The sequence below is a fragment of the Rhineura floridana genome, chromosome 2 (genome assembly GCF_030035675.1).
Source record: "Rhineura floridana isolate rRhiFlo1 chromosome 2, rRhiFlo1.hap2, whole genome shotgun sequence".
Lineage (NCBI taxonomy): Eukaryota > Metazoa > Chordata > Lepidosauria > Squamata > Rhineuridae > Rhineura > Rhineura floridana.
The window spans coordinates 219,859,419-219,876,888 of record NC_084481.1 but is presented as its reverse complement, the minus strand read 5'-3'; the positions used below and the strand labels follow the sequence as shown (position 1 = coordinate 219,876,888).

General features: G+C 42.5%; 1 protein-coding gene across 2 annotated transcripts in view; it reads right to left on the bottom strand.

Annotated features, from left to right (window-relative positions):
- Positions 1-311: 311 nt before the first annotated feature.
- KIF26A (kinesin family member 26A) overlaps positions 312-17,470 on the bottom strand; it is a 211,066-nt gene continuing 193,907 nt past the window's right edge. The window contains exons 12-16 of one of the 2 annotated variants that reach the window (XM_061612286.1): positions 14,062-17,410; positions 6,472-6,680; positions 5,967-5,987; positions 4,389-4,539; positions 312-3,111 (exon numbers count right to left, since the gene is read on the bottom strand). In XM_061612286.1, coding sequence (XP_061468270.1) covers positions 2,933-3,111; positions 4,389-4,539; positions 5,967-5,987; positions 6,472-6,680; positions 14,062-17,410 — 3,909 coding nt within the window. In that variant the 3' untranslated portion in view covers positions 312-2,932. The remainder of the gene's footprint in view (positions 3,112-4,388; positions 4,540-5,966; positions 5,988-6,471; positions 6,681-14,061; positions 17,411-17,470) is intronic. The other variant, XM_061612287.1, reaches the window with a different exon arrangement.

The window sequence follows — 17,470 nt, the reverse complement described above, 5'->3', positions numbered from 1 at the left end:
TTAAAAAAACAAAAAACATGCACTGGTCCAGTGCACTGAGCAGTGTCAGGCAGCTGGGTGTAGCTACCATTTTAATTTCCCACAATGCCCGACATAGCTCTGCTCCAGGGCATTGTGGAGCAGTTTAAATGACAGCTAGATCCATCTGCTTGGTGCATTGACTATCTTCCACTGCCAGGTATGCCCACCATGAAACACCCACTGACAGAGAAAGGGGTCATTAAATCCTGGAGGCAGCCCCGAACAGAACAGAACCCAGTCATTAAACTCAGTACACATCTTAACAATAGATGCATCTTTTTATTCACATGGAAAAGCTGAAGCAAGCCATTATAGTATACATTTATACAAAGGATTTTGGGTGAAAAAAACCAACCCCGTACAAAGAAGATGATCAGAAAATATGGTTCCTTATGAAATGCGATTATTACATACACTATCAAACCATTTCGAAAGTTAATTTTGTTTGGCAACAGTTTATCAACAGTCTCCACCTTAAAAGTGGTTTCCTTCAAAAAAAGCACAAGATTCATGCAGCATGTATAAAGAATCCTGAGAGTTTGCCTTCCTTAGAAAAACTGTAAAAAGTTATATTTGCCTTTCATAAAACGTTCATAAAATGCAAATACTATATTTATTGTCAAAACTATACAAAAATATGGAACTAACTTAATATTTACTTTAAAAAAGAAAAAAAGAAACATTTTTACCCCACTTCCTTGTGATTTTGGTAATAAACATAATTCCTGCACTCAGAAAGAGAAAAATAGAGAGAGAAAAGCCACAGTGTTGTTTACAGACTTCTTCAGGTTAGAATACATTAAGGCAGGCATTGGCAACTTTAAATCCATACCCAACTCAAGAAGGCTTTACATCCCTGGCCATGCAGCCACCAGGCACCCCATACCATGCGGAAGGGTTGTCATTTTGGGGGGTGGGGTGGAGCTTTTCTAATGAAAAATCTTCCTGGGACTGATACAGTGTGTGTGTGTAGGCCATATGATGCCAGCCCCTGGGTTAAGGAATTTTAGAAAAGAAGGGGGTCAGTGATGAATGAGGTCATTTATCAAAGTTAGGGCCCAACTACAACCGCATTGACACCATACATTTATTCCACGATTATTCCACTTTAAACAGTCATGGCTTCCCCCAAAGAATCTTGGGAAGGGTAGCTTGTGAAAGGTGCAGAGAGTTGTTAAGAGACTCCTATTTCCCTCACAGAGTTACAATTCCTAGAGTTTTCTGGGAAGAGAGACTGGCTGTTAAACCACTCGGGGAATTGTAGCTCTGTGAGAATAGTCTTCTAACAGTTCTCAGCACCCTTCACAACTACATTTCCCAAGATTCTTGAGGGGAAGCCATGACTGTTCAAAGTGGAATAATAGTGGAATAAATGTACCGTGTGAATGTGGCCTACATGTCACACAGGAACGCCTGTATAAATGCCCTTGTAGCCGTTTTCTTTTAAAGACACTTTGATGAAATTTTCAGCAAAAAAATGGCTGAATAGAGTGCTTAACCCACATCCTCCTGTTGCTTCTCTGATTTAACTCCTCTTCCTGAGGGAGAGGAAAAGCAACAGGTGGGTAAGGGGTTAAGCACCCTCTCCCTATCACTGCTTCCCTGCTGAAAATCACCCAATCCCCAAATGGCTTTGACTGGAAAGCTGAGATTTTAATGAAGGTGTTTAATGCATATAATAATGTATATAGGTTGGCCCTTGGTTACCAAGGCTCTTACTGCTTACGCTTGCTTCACTCTTCCCAAGTACACCTAGTGACATGTAATCCCAATTGGGCCACTCTGGACAAAGCAGTTTTAGGAATACAGCCCATGGAAGTAGTTAAACAGTTAAATATATCTATTAGGACTGATTAAAGAAATCTTAAACTGATTAACTGAGTATTTTTAGACCATTAATCAAACAATTAAAGGGCTAAAACTATGTATATCTGCATACAAATAAAACAAGAGTTCTGGGGGGACATATCTTCTTTGTTTAAAAAGTTATGCAAACTTGTAGCAAGTGCTCCCTTTAGAAGAGGAATTTTTGCCTGGCTGAGAGAGAACAGGGAGAATCTTTTCTATGAGGATGTCTGCCATCCTAATTTTTTGCTATGTATCTGTATTCAAAACAAGTTTAAACAATATTTTACAAATATTCAATTGATCAGGAGGCACCTTTTTAAATCAATTGTAAGGTTTTTAATCGATTCATTTAACCGATTAAGTAACCAAACATTTCAGCCCTAATATTTGTATACAAAACATGGAATAAAACATGTCCATCGTGATCTGAAAAAGGAAGAGTACAAAAAATGAATACAAACCAGGTTCTCTGGAATTATACACCTTTCCAATAGATAAATGTTCATAAAAATATCTCAAATCCTAAACCATGAAAAAGCAATTATAATACAATTTTTTTTTGTTCTGCTACATAAACCAGCTTTTCCATGAAACAAGGAGGCAAATTCAGGTATGAAAAACATAATTTACTTATTGCTTTTGCTACAATTTTTGTTTTTACATATAGTCATAAATTACACTATACAGTATAAAATATTTCATAGGAATACATTTTATGGTCTGTTTAGATTTGCTGGTTTCAATTCTAGCAACAAATACAAAATCCAGAAAACAAGTCAACAATGAACAGTAAAAAGGCACTTCCGTTTTTCAGAGTTGTTTCTTAATAGATTTTGTTCTGCTTTCCTCTACTAGAAAATCAGGTTGATCTTTGTACATTTCATAGGTTGCTGAGGCACCATAAAGGTTTAGAACATTCTAATTCCTCCAGGCTTTGACAACATTCTTTGTCACGTCGAGTCTTCGTGTTTCCACCTCCGCTTTCCAACACATGTATTTCAACCACCACTCTATCTTTTGAAAGTTTGGCTCTATCTCCTCAAAGTCTCTTTGCAAATCACCTTCAAACTTCCACTTCCCGTGCTCCATCCTGGGTGTCAGAGGTCATCCCAATATCAAAGCAGGTGACTATCATGACATGTGACTTGCACAGATTCACACACTGCTCCAGTTCATCAGTCACTTGTTCCAATGCCTCCAGATAATCTTGTGATTCCTTATCAAGACCATGGTCAACCTCAACTGTTAGCATAAAAAGATAAATAGAAGTGGTTTATTATCCAAACAGTCCCTTAGAATTGACATTGTTAAGGCTGTTCACTCAACAAATGCCATGGGTGAGCAGCAATTTCATCATATTGGCCTTGGGCTAAACACAGGGTTGCCACCAAAAATGGTGTTGCTATGTTGAGTTCCACCAATAACTTTTGGCTACATTTAACCTTGTCACAACAGCAGATTGTGCAGTTTCCTGCCCACTCCTGCCAGTGGCAGCCAATGATGTGGAGCACAGGCAGACAAGCCCTCAGAACTTGAATAAGTGTGCCTAAAAGTTAGGGTAATTGGGGGGGAGGAAGAGAGAGAGACTCAACATGGGCAACCCCACATTGAGCAAAAGACGTAGTTTCACTTTGAGTTGAAAACAAAGTTGTTCACAGAAATAATGATAAATTTTAACTCTGTGCACATAGGAATAAATAAGTCATAATGAACTCACTGAGCAACTATAGTTTGTAAAAGAGATGCTACAACTCCTTTGAAGAGTGTGAAGGAGTTCAAAGGGGAGCACAGAAGCACCAGACCATCAACAGGATATCAAAGGGGATAAAATACTTAAGATTATTTAATGGACATTTAGTACAGGCAATGTATTTGTTCAAACTCCTGTAGCCAGTCTTTGACCATACAAAAACACAAGACAGGAAGATGAGAACACAGGACAGAACATGCCCATGAAAGGGGACACGGATAATCCATCCCCCTCTATTTCTTGCATGTATGAAAAAGCATATATTGGGGGAAAGGTCACATAAAAATGTAAGTGAAAATAATGAACAAAAATGCATTAGGCAAAACTGCGATAAAGTGTGTATTACGAGACGTGTATAAAAGCGCATATGAATATTCATGCAGACTTTTTACATAACAAATTCTAATGCAGAAATGGAGTGAACTTAAGACTGAAAAAATGAGAAAAAGAAAGAAACTGAAACTGAAAGCTCTGCTCACGGCCGGAGTTCGATTCCAACGGAAGGAGGAAGTCGAATCTCCGGTAAAAGGGGTCGAGGTCCACTCAGCCTTCCATCCATCCGTGGTCGGTAAAATGAGTACCCGGCATATGCTGGGGGGTAAAGAAAGGCTGGGGAAGGAACTGGCAATCCCACCCCATATATACGGTCTGCTTAGTAAACGTCGCAAGACGTCACCCTAAGAGTCGGAAACGACTTGCACTACAAGTGCGGGGATACCTTTTTTTTAATATCAGGAACCTTTGTCATAATCGGCTGAGCAACACTTACACTCTCCTTTCCACTTGCTTGGATCCAACATCAACCTACACTTTGTTTCCTCCAACTCATCTTTCAAGGATTCGTGCTTTGCTTTCACTTCTCTAATCCGCTGGTGGCGCCTCTCCAGGATCTTCAGCTTGGTGTTAAAATATATCAGACCCTTTGGGGAAGACAAATATTACCGATCTGTTAATCTTTCTGGCCATCTGCCTGTGAGTCTCCAAAAAACAATAGCCCTCATCATTCAGCTTCAACTACTGGGGTGCAGCACTATCATGAAACATTAAACAGTGGAAGGGCTTTCTCCCACCCTGCTGCCCTCACTGAGAGTGGACTTCCATGGATGCTAATCTAATAAAAGCAACATGCTATGAACACTTAAGGCATTTATTGCCATTCTCTGAGTTAATGTACTTCTCTACTATACTCTTAAATCACAAGTGTATGTACAGAAATGGTTTTCTCACCACTGCAAAGTTAAGGAAAACGAAAACTGCAAAATCTGTGGGCAAGATTCTAACCCCATGTTTGCCTTTCTTTATAAAAATAATTATATAGTGCCTGCCCATATAAAATATCAAGGGGGTATACAACAATATATAAAATAAATTATAAAACACTACAAAAGCCATAAAATAATAATCATTAAAACGGCTGGTTGCTTGACAAGGTTTTAACAGCTGCAAGAGCCTGTCGGCACAAAAAGGTCTTCAAGAGATGTCTGAAAGTTACTAGGGAGGAATCTCTGCTGGAAGAGTATTCCACAGCATGAAATTGCAACACTAGATGCCTGACTTCTAGTTGATGCCAGTTGGGCCTCTGTAACATGGAGGAGAACTAACAGTGCTCCTCTGGATGATCTGTGATCAGGCTGGGATACAAGTGCTTAGGAGTTCCTTAAGGTATCCTGGTCCCAAATTGTTCAGGTCTCTGTATTTCAACACAAGAGCCTTGAACCTGGCCTGGTAGCATACTGACATGAAAAGAGCCAGTGATCTAGGCACTTGCAGGAAAAAAAGAGTAAATGGGGTGCTTGCTGAACACTTCCCACCAAATGTGGGGTGAGGAAGGCATTGCAGAAGAAGAGTGGAAGGGAAGGGTTGGGAAGTACACACCCCCAATGTGGCTTCTTCAGTACAAATGCTTCACCCTGCATAGCACTCTCATTCTTCCTGCCTACATCTTCCCCAATGCAAATGCACCCCACTTAGTACCAACCCCGAGGCCTCTCTTCAGATTTTTTTAAAAAAAACTAGATTACAAACCTGAGGGTAGGGACACTTTCTCTTTTTGTTAAAGTGATCTTTAAAAAACTTTGGGAGACTTTCTTGGCAGAAGAGCAGATATATTGAAATAAATAAAGAAAAGTACACCAGGTTGTATCCAACACCACTCATCCTCAGAGTAGACCCACTGAACAGACAGGACTAGTTTAGGTCCATTAATTTCCAGTGGGGCTACTCTTGAGTAGAACTGAACTGGGTGCAACCCATCTTTTCCACTTTGCACCCCAGAAGTAAGCATGGTCACTGGGAATTCTGTTTGTAGTTTTGGCTGGTATAAGGAAAATCCAGAGATATGGCTTACCTTTTCAACATCCTGGAACGGCTGTTGGAAGAAACAGGAGAAGAAAAGTTACTTTTCTGAAAAAATAGCACCAGGCTAATAATGGCTGCAACCCCTGTCACCAACTGAGAATTAACTGAATTGTTTTCCCAATTACAAGTAAATTAAACTCACAACATCTTGAATTTAACAGAATTCTAACTGGGATACTTTACGCCATTAACATAAAGAGTTAATGACCCTTTAGTGAAGGAAGCCCATAAAATTTCATCAAGCAGGCAATGATTATAAAGTCTTCTCATAACATATTAATTGATATTCTCCACTCACTCCATCAGCTACGTTAAACACAATTAATGGCAGACAGCAATTATTTTCTATGGGCATGGTACCCCAACATAGGAATTGTAAAAAATGGATCATGATAGAGTTTTAATTGCAATCCGTTTTCCCCTAATGCCATGCGTGAGATTTCAAGCGGTGATCCTGCCTCAAATGTTGTGTCATTTAAACTGTTCAGCGTTACCGTAAAATATGTGCTGACCTCCGTTTCTTCTTGTCTGTGCCGCTGTAATCGCTCCACATCATCAATCTCATAAACTTTAATTTCAAATGGCTCTTTCAAAGTGCCCGGCAAGGGTGGTAGATCAACCCACTGGCCGGTGACACTCTGCTTTCTCCCTAGGGACGCAGAATCAGGAAGAGGAGCTGGGATCAGTCGACGGCGCTGGAAACCTGAGATTAAAACAACAACATGATCTCTTGTGCATTGTTCACCTAGTAAATTCATAAACATTCCAAGTCAGACAATGCTTACATCCAGCTGCAGACAGTTACCATTTAGATATTATCATAAATATATCTTTATCTATGAAAATCTAGTTGACAATATTCCCAACATTTTGGCTATGTACATATCACACGGTTAAAGCACATTTAAAGCACATTCCCTCCCCCACAATCTTGGGAACTGCAGGTTACCCTTCACAGAGCTACAATTCCCAGCGCCCTTAACAAACTACAGTACTCCTGATTCTTAGGAGGGGTGTGTGTGCTTTAAATGTATGGTGTGTATGTAGTCTAAGTCACACTTTAGCATGACCAAGCAACAAAACCCCAGACAGGACTGGGCAGATGTGAGTAATCTGGGACCTTCTCTTTTCCCTGCCACCCCAAAAGGTCTTGTAATGCACAGTATGTGATGCAACATCACAGTCTTTCAGTTTTTCACACCCCTGTGAATCTCAGCCAGTGAACCAAAGTGGGAACAGGGAAATTTGCAACGTGATGTCATTGTGTCATTCATTTCAGCTTGCAAAGCAGTATGGTGGAGAGGTGGGGCTGGCAAAAAACGAATGGAACTTTCCATCTCTCTTTCTCCCTCCTCTCAAACCTGACAGGCTTTTAGGTGGCAATAACCTAACTAAGTTAGCATTTATGTAGCCCTGTTTTGAGTCCTCGAAGCACTTGTTTACTCAATAAACAAGCTTTATCTTAGCTGTAAGATATGGCTGAAATGCTCCCCCTATTTTCTAGTGAAGAGGCTGAGACAACAGCGACTTAGGCAAGTCTATGTGTTCATAGCTAAGGCAAGGTCTGAAACAACCAGAGACTTCCCTCCATGAAAGCTCATCTGCCATTGCCCAACTTCTCTGAGGTTCCTTTGCTATGAAGAAGCTCCTCTTCTCTGTTTGCCCAGTCACATCCCTTTTCTTCCTCCACATCCCTTCTAAAGGCCACTGCTTTAGCAACTGGTGTAACACAGTGCCTCTGAACAGGGATGCTCCATTTAAATGTGTCTTGGCTAACAGTAAATGATAGATCTATACAAGCATTTGTCTAATTCCCAGGGGTGGGGAACTTGTGGCCCTCCAGGGTTAGTTGGCTTGTTGATTTTGGACAATTCCCATAATCCCTGACCATTGACCATGCAGGTTGGGGCTGATGGGAGTTAGAGTCCAACAGCCTCTGCAGGATCACAGGTTCCTCATCACTTGTCTAATCCTTAAAAAAAAAAAAGCCATCATACATAGTGGCCATGAGAATCACGTAGAGTAAATTCTTTAAGTGCATGTGTTGCATGAAAGTGTACTTTTGTTTCTGCCATATCCATGCCATTCAATTTCAGACCGAGAGAAAATAAATTCACTCTTCTTCTTCTTTTGTATAACTTTATCAGGCTCCCCCTGTTAGAATGCAAGTCTATGCATTTTTCTCAGAAGCAAGTCTCACTGCGTTCAATGCAGTTTGCTCCAGAATAAGCCCACTTGAACCAAAAGGGCATACTTCTGAGTAGACATGCACACTATTGCGCTACTAGGAATTTCCCCCCTCTAAAAAAAAACAACATAGAGCAACTTCTGAATGTATAGGAGTGTCACAGCACTAAGCACTCCAAAAGGTAAGCTGTAATTTATGGGCAAGAGGACAATTCCAATTGAGAAAAGGAGCTGTTTGTCATTTTAAAAAGAAAGACCTTATAAAGCATTTCCTAGGGCAAAACCAAATACAAATCCATCAGCCAGTAATACCTTCTCAATATGTGCGCAACTTTACACAGCTGTTAATATTGATTTGTTGGAGAGACTTAAGAGGTTGATGTGCTATGAAAAGAGAACAGCTGCAAAGGCTGAAGCCAGACCTTTAAACTGATTGGTTGTACAATGAAGCAAATTGGTTGCTGAGGCTAGAAAGCATACCATGACACACACACACATGTGTGTGTGTGCATATACACAGTAGGGCTTTGATGAAACGATGCCTGAATTTTGCAGCCCCATTCATGGGCTTTGAAATTGGGCAGCATTTCACCAATTTCCAGGGGGCCATGCTCCACCCGCCCAATTCATTACCAGAGGCCTTGCCATACAAAGCAGGGCGGGCAAAGGAAGGATAGAGAAGTCCATCCCTCTTGCAAGAGCCTTCCATATTTCTGTGATGGGTACAAAGAAGGGGGCTTTCCTCCTCTGGTTTCTATGCTGGGCATGGTGGAGGGACAGAGCACATTGTTCCTCCTCTGTCAGCCCACTCAGTCACTCACCTGTATGCAATTCCTTGTTGCCTATGGCTACCAGGCTGGTGCTTAAATGCAAGGCTGAGCCAAATAGAAACACATTTCCATGCTTCACATCATGGCCAAGCAGGTCCACTCTCTTAATTTTGCAGACATATGCATTCCTTCTATTGTCTTATCTCAGAGCACTTAAACTGTCCTAAACATACTGCTTTGCCCTGAATCCAGCACAGATGTGTATCACTGAATAGATCCATTTTGTTTTACTCATACAAATGTGCTTATGGTCTAATTCCTGGTAGTGCATGCTATTATTTGAGGAGTACTTTTCCTACACTGGAACATGTTATCCGTTGAAACATTTTCTCCCTCCATCTTACACTGTGCCTCCCCCCCCACTCATTTACCTCTCTGCTGCCCTCACACCCCTCCCATTTTATAATAAGAAGCCCCCCTCAGGACATTTTCCCCACACCTCCTGTCAACAAGACTCAAGACCCCCTCCTTTTTATCTGAAACATCCATCCATCTTGATATCCATCCTAAACAGAACAGTGGATTCTCCAACCATTGTCCTTCCTTTACATCAGGGGTAGCCAACAAGATGTCCTTCAGATGTTTTGGATTGCAGCTCCCATCAGTCTCAGCCAGCATGACCAATGATTAGGGACGGTGGGAATTCTAGTCCAAAACAGGTGGAGGGCAGCATGTAGGCTTCTCCTTGTCTTTTTGTAAACAGAATGCTAACACCTCACAGTCTCTCCCCTAATTAAACTGAAAATTAGCTCCTAGTGAAATAAATATATGACAGTGAAGGATTAGACATAATGCCGTTTTACCAGTTTTATAATGGAAAATTAAAACAATTTCTGTTTAACACTGATACTAAAGAAATGTATAACGAAGCCAGCCATTATGTTTTTACTCCTTTAAAGTATCCTGCTCAGTCTGTAGGTTGGTCTAAAATTTGGTAGGCAGATGAACAAATTCTTGCCTGGCTTGAACTTCCTTGTGTATCTCACCACTACCAAATTCCTGTGCAGTTGAGAGAAGCTGCCTCTCCTGGCTTCACTGTAATTTCTGAAGCCACTTTTAATGACTGGTGGTGAGCACTGAATGTCTGCTTATAATGGTGTTAATCTGCAGACCACAACTCTCTCTTGTCACAATGCTGTCCATGTAAACCTCAGTAGTACAAAAGGTATTTTCTTGTTTTAAGGAGTGAAGGTGTTTACACTGACAATTTTCAGAAAGATAGCTATGTTAATCTGCTGTAGCAAACACAGCTAAGAGTGATAGGTACAATTCTTTGAGGTGACACAGGACTCCTTGTTATTTTGATAATGCAATCCCTTGAATTCAATGGGCATTATCTCTGAGTAGACACAAATAGGGAACAGATCTCACAGCTGCCTTAATGCAATGTGAGAGATTTCTGAAAATACTAGCATATGATGTTTTATGACAATATAAGCATTTACATACATTTACATTACATACATGGGACTGTAAGCAGATTGTTCCTTCCACAATGGAACTTTTTACCCCTCTCTACCATCAGGTACCCCCTAAAATCTGTCCTGGGTTTCACCCCAACCCTACAGAGCAGATTTGGGGATGGTGCAGGGGGAAATCCCCTTGAGTTAATCCTTGTGCTAGTGCAAAAATGTAATTGGATACCGCTCTCAATGTTGCATTCAAATGCATCCCTCCACTTATGGAAGGTGGTTTGCTCCAGTGGAGACTTCTGTGAATGGGGGAAAAGGTGGAAGGGGATTTTTACTGGTTCCCCTTCTCTCTGCAGGACCTTGTGCCCCTCCAAAATTGGCTCCAAATAGTTGGTGGAGCCTTTGGGATCAGAACACAAGAAGTGCGTGCTAGATCAGGCTACTGGCCCATCTAGTGCAGCATCTTGTTCACAGTGGCCAACCAGATGCCCAAGGGAAGCCCACAAGCAGGACCTGAGTGCAAGAGCACTGTCCCCTCTTGCGCTTTGCAGCAACTGATATTCAGATGCACACTGCCTCTGACTGTGGAGGCAGAGCATAGCCATCATAGATAGTAACAACTGGTAGCCTTATCCTCCACGAATTTGTCTACTCCTCTTTAAAAACCACGTCTATGAGTTCTACTGTTATGAGCGAGGGAAAAAAACCTTTCTCTTTTCTCTATCCACTTTCCCTATGCCATGCATAATTTTATACACTTCTATTATGTAACCTCTTACTTCCCTTTTCTCTAAACTAAAAAGCCCCAAATGCTGCAATCTTTCCTCATAGGGGAGTTGCTCCACTGCCTTTTTCTGAACCTTTTCCAACTCTACAATATCCTTTTTGAGGGGAGGCGACCAGAACTGTACACAGTATTCCAAATGCAGCCGCACCATAGATTTATACAACGGCATTATGATATTGGCTGTTTAATTTTCAATGCCTTTATTGGATAACATGGGAGGTAGTGTAGAAGGAAGCAGGAAAAGGGGGGATTTGTGAAAATTGAATAGCTTTTCATGAGCAAAAAGACACAATCCAGGCATTTTTTAACTTATGCAAACATGTACCCCATCTGTTTGTCGAAAACACCTGGAAAATTTGTTGCTGTACTGAAGCTGATGGGAAAAGAACGGTTTAAACCGGAGTAGCATGAAGCCATTTCTACATTGCAACTTTCCCCAATCTGGTGCTCCCTCCAGAGGTGTTTTTTTAAAACTAGCCAGCATAGCCAATGGTCAGGGATGATTGGAGCTCTAGTTCAACAATGTCTGGAGTTTGGGGAAGTCTGATATACTTTAAAGAGTAAAGGTGTTTATTTTAACAATGCATAATGGGCTATAGTAAATTGTCTCATGACCTGTAAGCCATTGGAGGGGCTGGATGGGGAGATGGTCGATATTGTTATTACTGTCATTATTATAGTCATAATGTTCCTTTTCTGTTAATAAGCATACCTCTTCCTCTCCAAAAAAATCAATAAAATGTTGGGGAAAAGCTACATTAGCAAGTCATGCCTCAAAAATGCTACTTTAGCAAGACAAGCCTCAAATGGGATTGCTCTCCAAACTTGGCTTGTCCAGTATCTAAGAACTAGATAATCCCTTAATCATTTCTGCCATAAGATGGAAGGCATGCTAGACTTAGTAAACACTTATATGAGACGAAGCCGCTTGGAACTGATTACACTACTGAATCTCCAATCTATTTCTAATTTCAGTTGATTGTCTAAATGCACTGTAAAACTAATGAAAGCCTTAGGTTTGTAGTTAATTAGCAGCATTAATCACAAAGTTTAGTGCACTGTTTTTACCAAATTCTTTTCTCTCTCTTTAATTTTCACTTGGGGATCTGCCAATCAAAGATTCCTACAAAAAGCCACCAGAATGACATTTTGCAACTACCAAATAAAACACAGCATCTTAAAGAAATTGTTTTCAAATATGAAGAATTTCAATTATTCTTCCCCATCCAACCCTGCAAAAAGATTGTCAAGAGTCTTAGATTGGGAGGAATGGCAAGCTGGTGTAAGAAAACAAATCTGAAGCAACCTCGTGGCTTTTTTCTTAATTGGCCAAGCACAAGGGCCCTGATCTGAATTGGGACCAATGTGCTTTGAGAGAGGTGATTTAACCCATCCCCTTCCCTGCTGTGACCATGAAAACGTTGCTAGTCTGCAAGATTCATATTGGTGGTGAAAAAACAAAACACAAAAACTCCTCCCATCGGCATCAATAAGAGGTTTTTTTACAATCGGTATTTGCAGTGCAGGGGTAATCTTTTTTCAGGGATGCAGCAGGGGAGAAAAATGTTAAACTTCTCCTTAGCAGGTATAGGGGAGAAATTCTATTCAAATCTCATTTACAGCTGAATCTATCATATTCACACTTTCTGAAACACTATGACAACCGAAACACAGCCTTCCTTTGAAATTTGCATGTATCTGAATCTTGCGATGCAGTTCTCCAACCAAGCAATGTTTACAAAATGCATATATTAGGGGAAAGTGTGCATAAAATGAATATATTAGTGAAAATAACACATAAAATGCTTGCAGTCATTGCTTGCAAAAATGTGTACATTTGTTAAAACGTCATAAACTGTGTTTATTAGAAGAAAGTGGGAACATAGGAAGTTGCCTTATACTGAGTCGGGCCATTGGTCTATCCTGCTCGATATGGCCTGCACTGACTGGCAGCAGCTCTCCAAGGTTTCAGACAGGGATTTCTCCCAGCCTTACCTGGAACTGAAACGGGTTCAGAGGGCAACAAGGATGATCAGGAGACTGGAAACAAAGCCTTATGAGGAGAGACTGAAAGAACTGGGCATGTTTAGCCTGGAGAAGAGAAGACTAAGGGTAGATAGGATAGCGCTGTTCAAGCACATGAAGGGTCATCACACAGAGGAGGGCCGGGATATCTTCTCAATCGTCCCAGAGTGCAGGACACAGGAAAATGGGCTCAAGTTGCAGGAAGCCAGATTTCAACTGGACATCAGGAAAAGCTGTTCGAGCCATACAACAATGGAACCAAGTACCTAGAAAGGTAGTGGGCTCTCAGACACTGGAGAAGAGGCAGCTGGACAGCCATCTGTCGGGAATGCTTTGATTTGGATTCCTGCATTGAGCAGGGGGTTGGACTTGATGGCCCCTTCTAACTCTACTATTCTATGATTCTATACCTTGAGGTGCTGGGGATTGAACGTGGGACCTTCTGCATGCAAGGCAGGTGTTCTACCACTGAGCAACGGCCCTACCCCCTTTCAGGCCTTTAAATGAGAATTCTCACTAAAGAAGAAATTCTCAGTAAAATTCTGGAGGATTTTCATGAGCATTTAAAAAAAAACAAATTGCTGCAGAAATGTGGAGATCTGAAGATAGGAAAAATGAGAAACTGAGAAAACTGAAATTGACAGATCTTTCCATCCCTACTCTGCTGTGGTTCCAACCAAGATTGCCATTGCCCCATGCTTGTTTGTTAGTTTTTTAAATTAACCTTGATACTGCTCCAAGCAACACATCCAGAGTAATGTGTAGTTTGGCCTTTAGAATCATTTAAATCCAGGGAAACAGAAAATCTTCTCTTAGGGGGATTGGGTTTTTAGGTTTTTTTACCTGTTGATCTTTTCTTTGGGGATTTCAAACTCCTCATGCGACCTGGTGAAGACATCCCACTTTCGCTCATGGAATCACGTGCAGAGGATGCACTGCCAGTGGCTTCGCTGTCACGGATCATACTTTCATAGCCACTGCTGCCACCACTGTGATAAAAAAGAGCCGTTCGGCCCATTGCTGGTGGCAACTCCCCACTCAGGACACTGCTATTATCGCTCCCATGCCCACTGCTATAGCGCTGAGGCCGCCTTGGGGCAGTTATCTTGCTGTACGGAGATGGCAGCGCCAGGATCTGTGACTTCTCATCACTCAGATTGATTCCACTGTCATTGCCGCTATCTGAGTCTGTTGAGACCCGGAAATGGCTCACCTTGACTGAACTGCCCGATGCCAACTCATTAACACGACTGTTGGCTGCCCTGATGGCCTGCTTAGTTCCCATAATGGTTCCTCGGCCAGGTTTGCTGCTTACCCCTTGCACAGAGCGTGGGGTTGCTTTCCCACTCAAGGGAATGCTAGAGGTCTTCCCAACAGACTGAGCTAATGATTTCACAGAGGAGCTCAAAGACTTGGACCCACTGGCTGAAAGGCTGCGGCTCTTATTCCCACTGGCTGGAGCCTTCTGGGTTGCAGCACTTTTTGCCTGACTATTTTTGCTAGGAAAAGGTGTGTATGACGGAGGCGATGTCAGGCTAGATGCGACAGGAGGAACTCCCAGCCTTGGGACCAACCGACCATTTCTGCCATTGCTAATACTGCCACTGCCATTTTCCCTATTCAGGTTGGCCTTGGATCCCACAGACATCAGGCTGTCACACCTTTCCAGGGACATGTGGCTCCCATACCGATGGACGGCTTCATTTTTTGATGCCTTTGCTTTCAAACTTGAGGTTGCTTTTGGCAAAGAGTGGTCTCCCTTGAGATTGCCTCTGCTGCTTACATTATCGGCAGCACATGATCCAGCTCTCAGTCTCAAATCGACCTCATCCTCATTCTTTTCTGTAGTGACCCTAGCAAGGTCCAATCCTGCAACTTTCCCCCCATTGTTTGGTATGCTGCCATTTTTCTGCTCAAGGCTTGATTTGCGCACTGGGGGTGCTGGAGGTATTGTCCCACTTGGTCGGGGTAACATGCTAGATTTTTGCTGTCCAGTTTTCTTTTTCAGGCTGCCGGTGGCAAAACCAGCTTCAGAACTTCCCCTGCTTGTACCTTCTGCAGCTGCACCACTGCTGTATGACACAGGAACCACACCCAGTGTGGTGGCGCCTCTTTTGAGCTGTGGCATTTTTGTGATGGCTTCAGATTTTTTAGCAGCTCCGCTGGAAGGTTTGCAAACCATTTCGCAACCATCCACAATCCTCTGTGAGCATGCAAGCATTGTCTGGGATTTTGTTGGCCTAGCCGAGCCACCAAATTGCTGGGTGGTGGTCTTCACTGACTGCTTCTCAGTACTGAACGTGTAAGAATTTGGAGAAGTCAACAAGTCTACAGTACTTGGTTCCAAATGATCATCTACTCGAACTAGCCAAGGATCTTCAAACATCACATGTGGCTTTTGTAGTTCTTTATAACTGAGGGTGTTGTTGTTGTGAGTCGAAGACGAGGTAGCTTTTGTTCTACGAGGAAGACTGGAGTGTATTGTTTCTATCACAAGTGTGTTTTGAGAGTTGGAAGGCCTAACTTTTGTTGGCTGATCGGTGATGCAAAGAGCACTTTCTGTCTGAGATGCTTTGGTTACGTCGGAGTTTTGAAGACTTCTGTTGACATCTGGCGATGTTTTGCTTGAAATCATGCTCTTGCTCTCCAGCTCTGAAAAGCAAAAGCCACTGTCATTGAGGGTGGCTTTCAAGGGAACAGGAGTACTCGGAGAACCTATGTTAAATGGCTCCTTAGACTTGCTACAGCTGTAAGAGGACTGTGCAAGAAAACCATCACCGCATCGGCTTCCATCGCTTTGAATCGTACAGATGCTCACTTCGCTTAGCCATGAGCTGATGGAGGAACGTCTGCTACTGCTTGAGAATGGGTCCTCAGCAAAGGGCACAACAATATCAATGTTGACACCGGTGGCACTAGCCTGAGAGGTGTAAGCATCAAACTCATCATTTATACTGCTAATGATACTAACGGGCCTAGAGCCAGATGCAAGGGCCTGCAGTGAGCAATCACTGTTAAAGCTGATAATGCTGGCAGGCCTTCCATTGTCCAAGATCCCGCTGATGGACAATTCCTCAACCACCGTAAAGACAAGTTCATCCTCACCATTGAGCTCCACAGGCTGCTGCAAAGTCACTGTCGTCGTCAGGATATCCCGGTCAAAGCATTTGCCTTGGAAAGATGACCTGAACCTATGTACTTCTATACTGTCTCCTTGGTGCTCTGTGTTCTTGGTTGCCGAAAAGGTGCTCCCTTCTGGGTTAGATTCAGTTTCACTACCCACTTGCTTACTCATTCCTATGGGAGGTGTCCTGATTGCATTACTGTGGTCAAACTTCACATATGGTTGTTTGGCCTTCAGTGGAGACCCCTGCTGCTGAGGGGGTGGGGGTGCAGGGCTGGGCAACTGCCTCTTTGCATACAAGGATTTTTCTTTTACAACGGGTTCAGCAATGGATTGACTTTGCTCTTGACCTCTAGCAGCATTACCAGCTGGTAACTGGTAGGATTCAGTCACTGCCTCTTTCTCTCCATCTGAGTCCACTCTCTTGCCTTCAGACTTGGCTTGCTGTTTCGCATGTTCCATCTTTACAGGAGGTATCTTCTTCTCGGAGCAGTTGCCACTGCGTTGGAAATAAAGGTTGTGCCCTTTTTTTGGAGGCCCCGTTTCCTGCAAGGTTGGTTTTTTAAATCCTCCAGGAGGAGAGGATGGTTTTGGTTTGGGCTGTCCATTTTCTATACGTAATGGGATGGTGCTGCTGGAAGACATGGTGGAGACTTCCCCGCAAGGAAATTTAGCAGGCTCCTCACTTCCATCAATGCATTCCAACCGTTCTTGCAACTCTGCGAAAGTGTTGCACTTAAAATGGTCTTTGTCAGAGCTTTTCGCAAAACCAAAGTTGTCCTTGCTTTTTTTCTTGTTCAGGGAAGGGATTATGGGGACAAACTCTGGGGGACCTTCATTATCCGTCAACTCCCGGTCTGACAAAGCGGTACCATTGGGACCCACATAGATGACAGTGTCGCAGGATTGTTCACTGCTTGAGGAATAATCAGGCTCGCTGGAAAGGTTCAGTACAGGAATGTCAGGATCAAGAGCTACAGTCCTTGGATGAAATGGTCTCAGGTGAGGAGGTCTTCGTATGTGGCCCTCTTCACATGAACTTTCACCCCCAGATGAGCTGGATGCGTACTGTCAATTGTACAAAAGAATAAAAATGCATTTTTAGTATTAAATGCATTAATAGGGAGC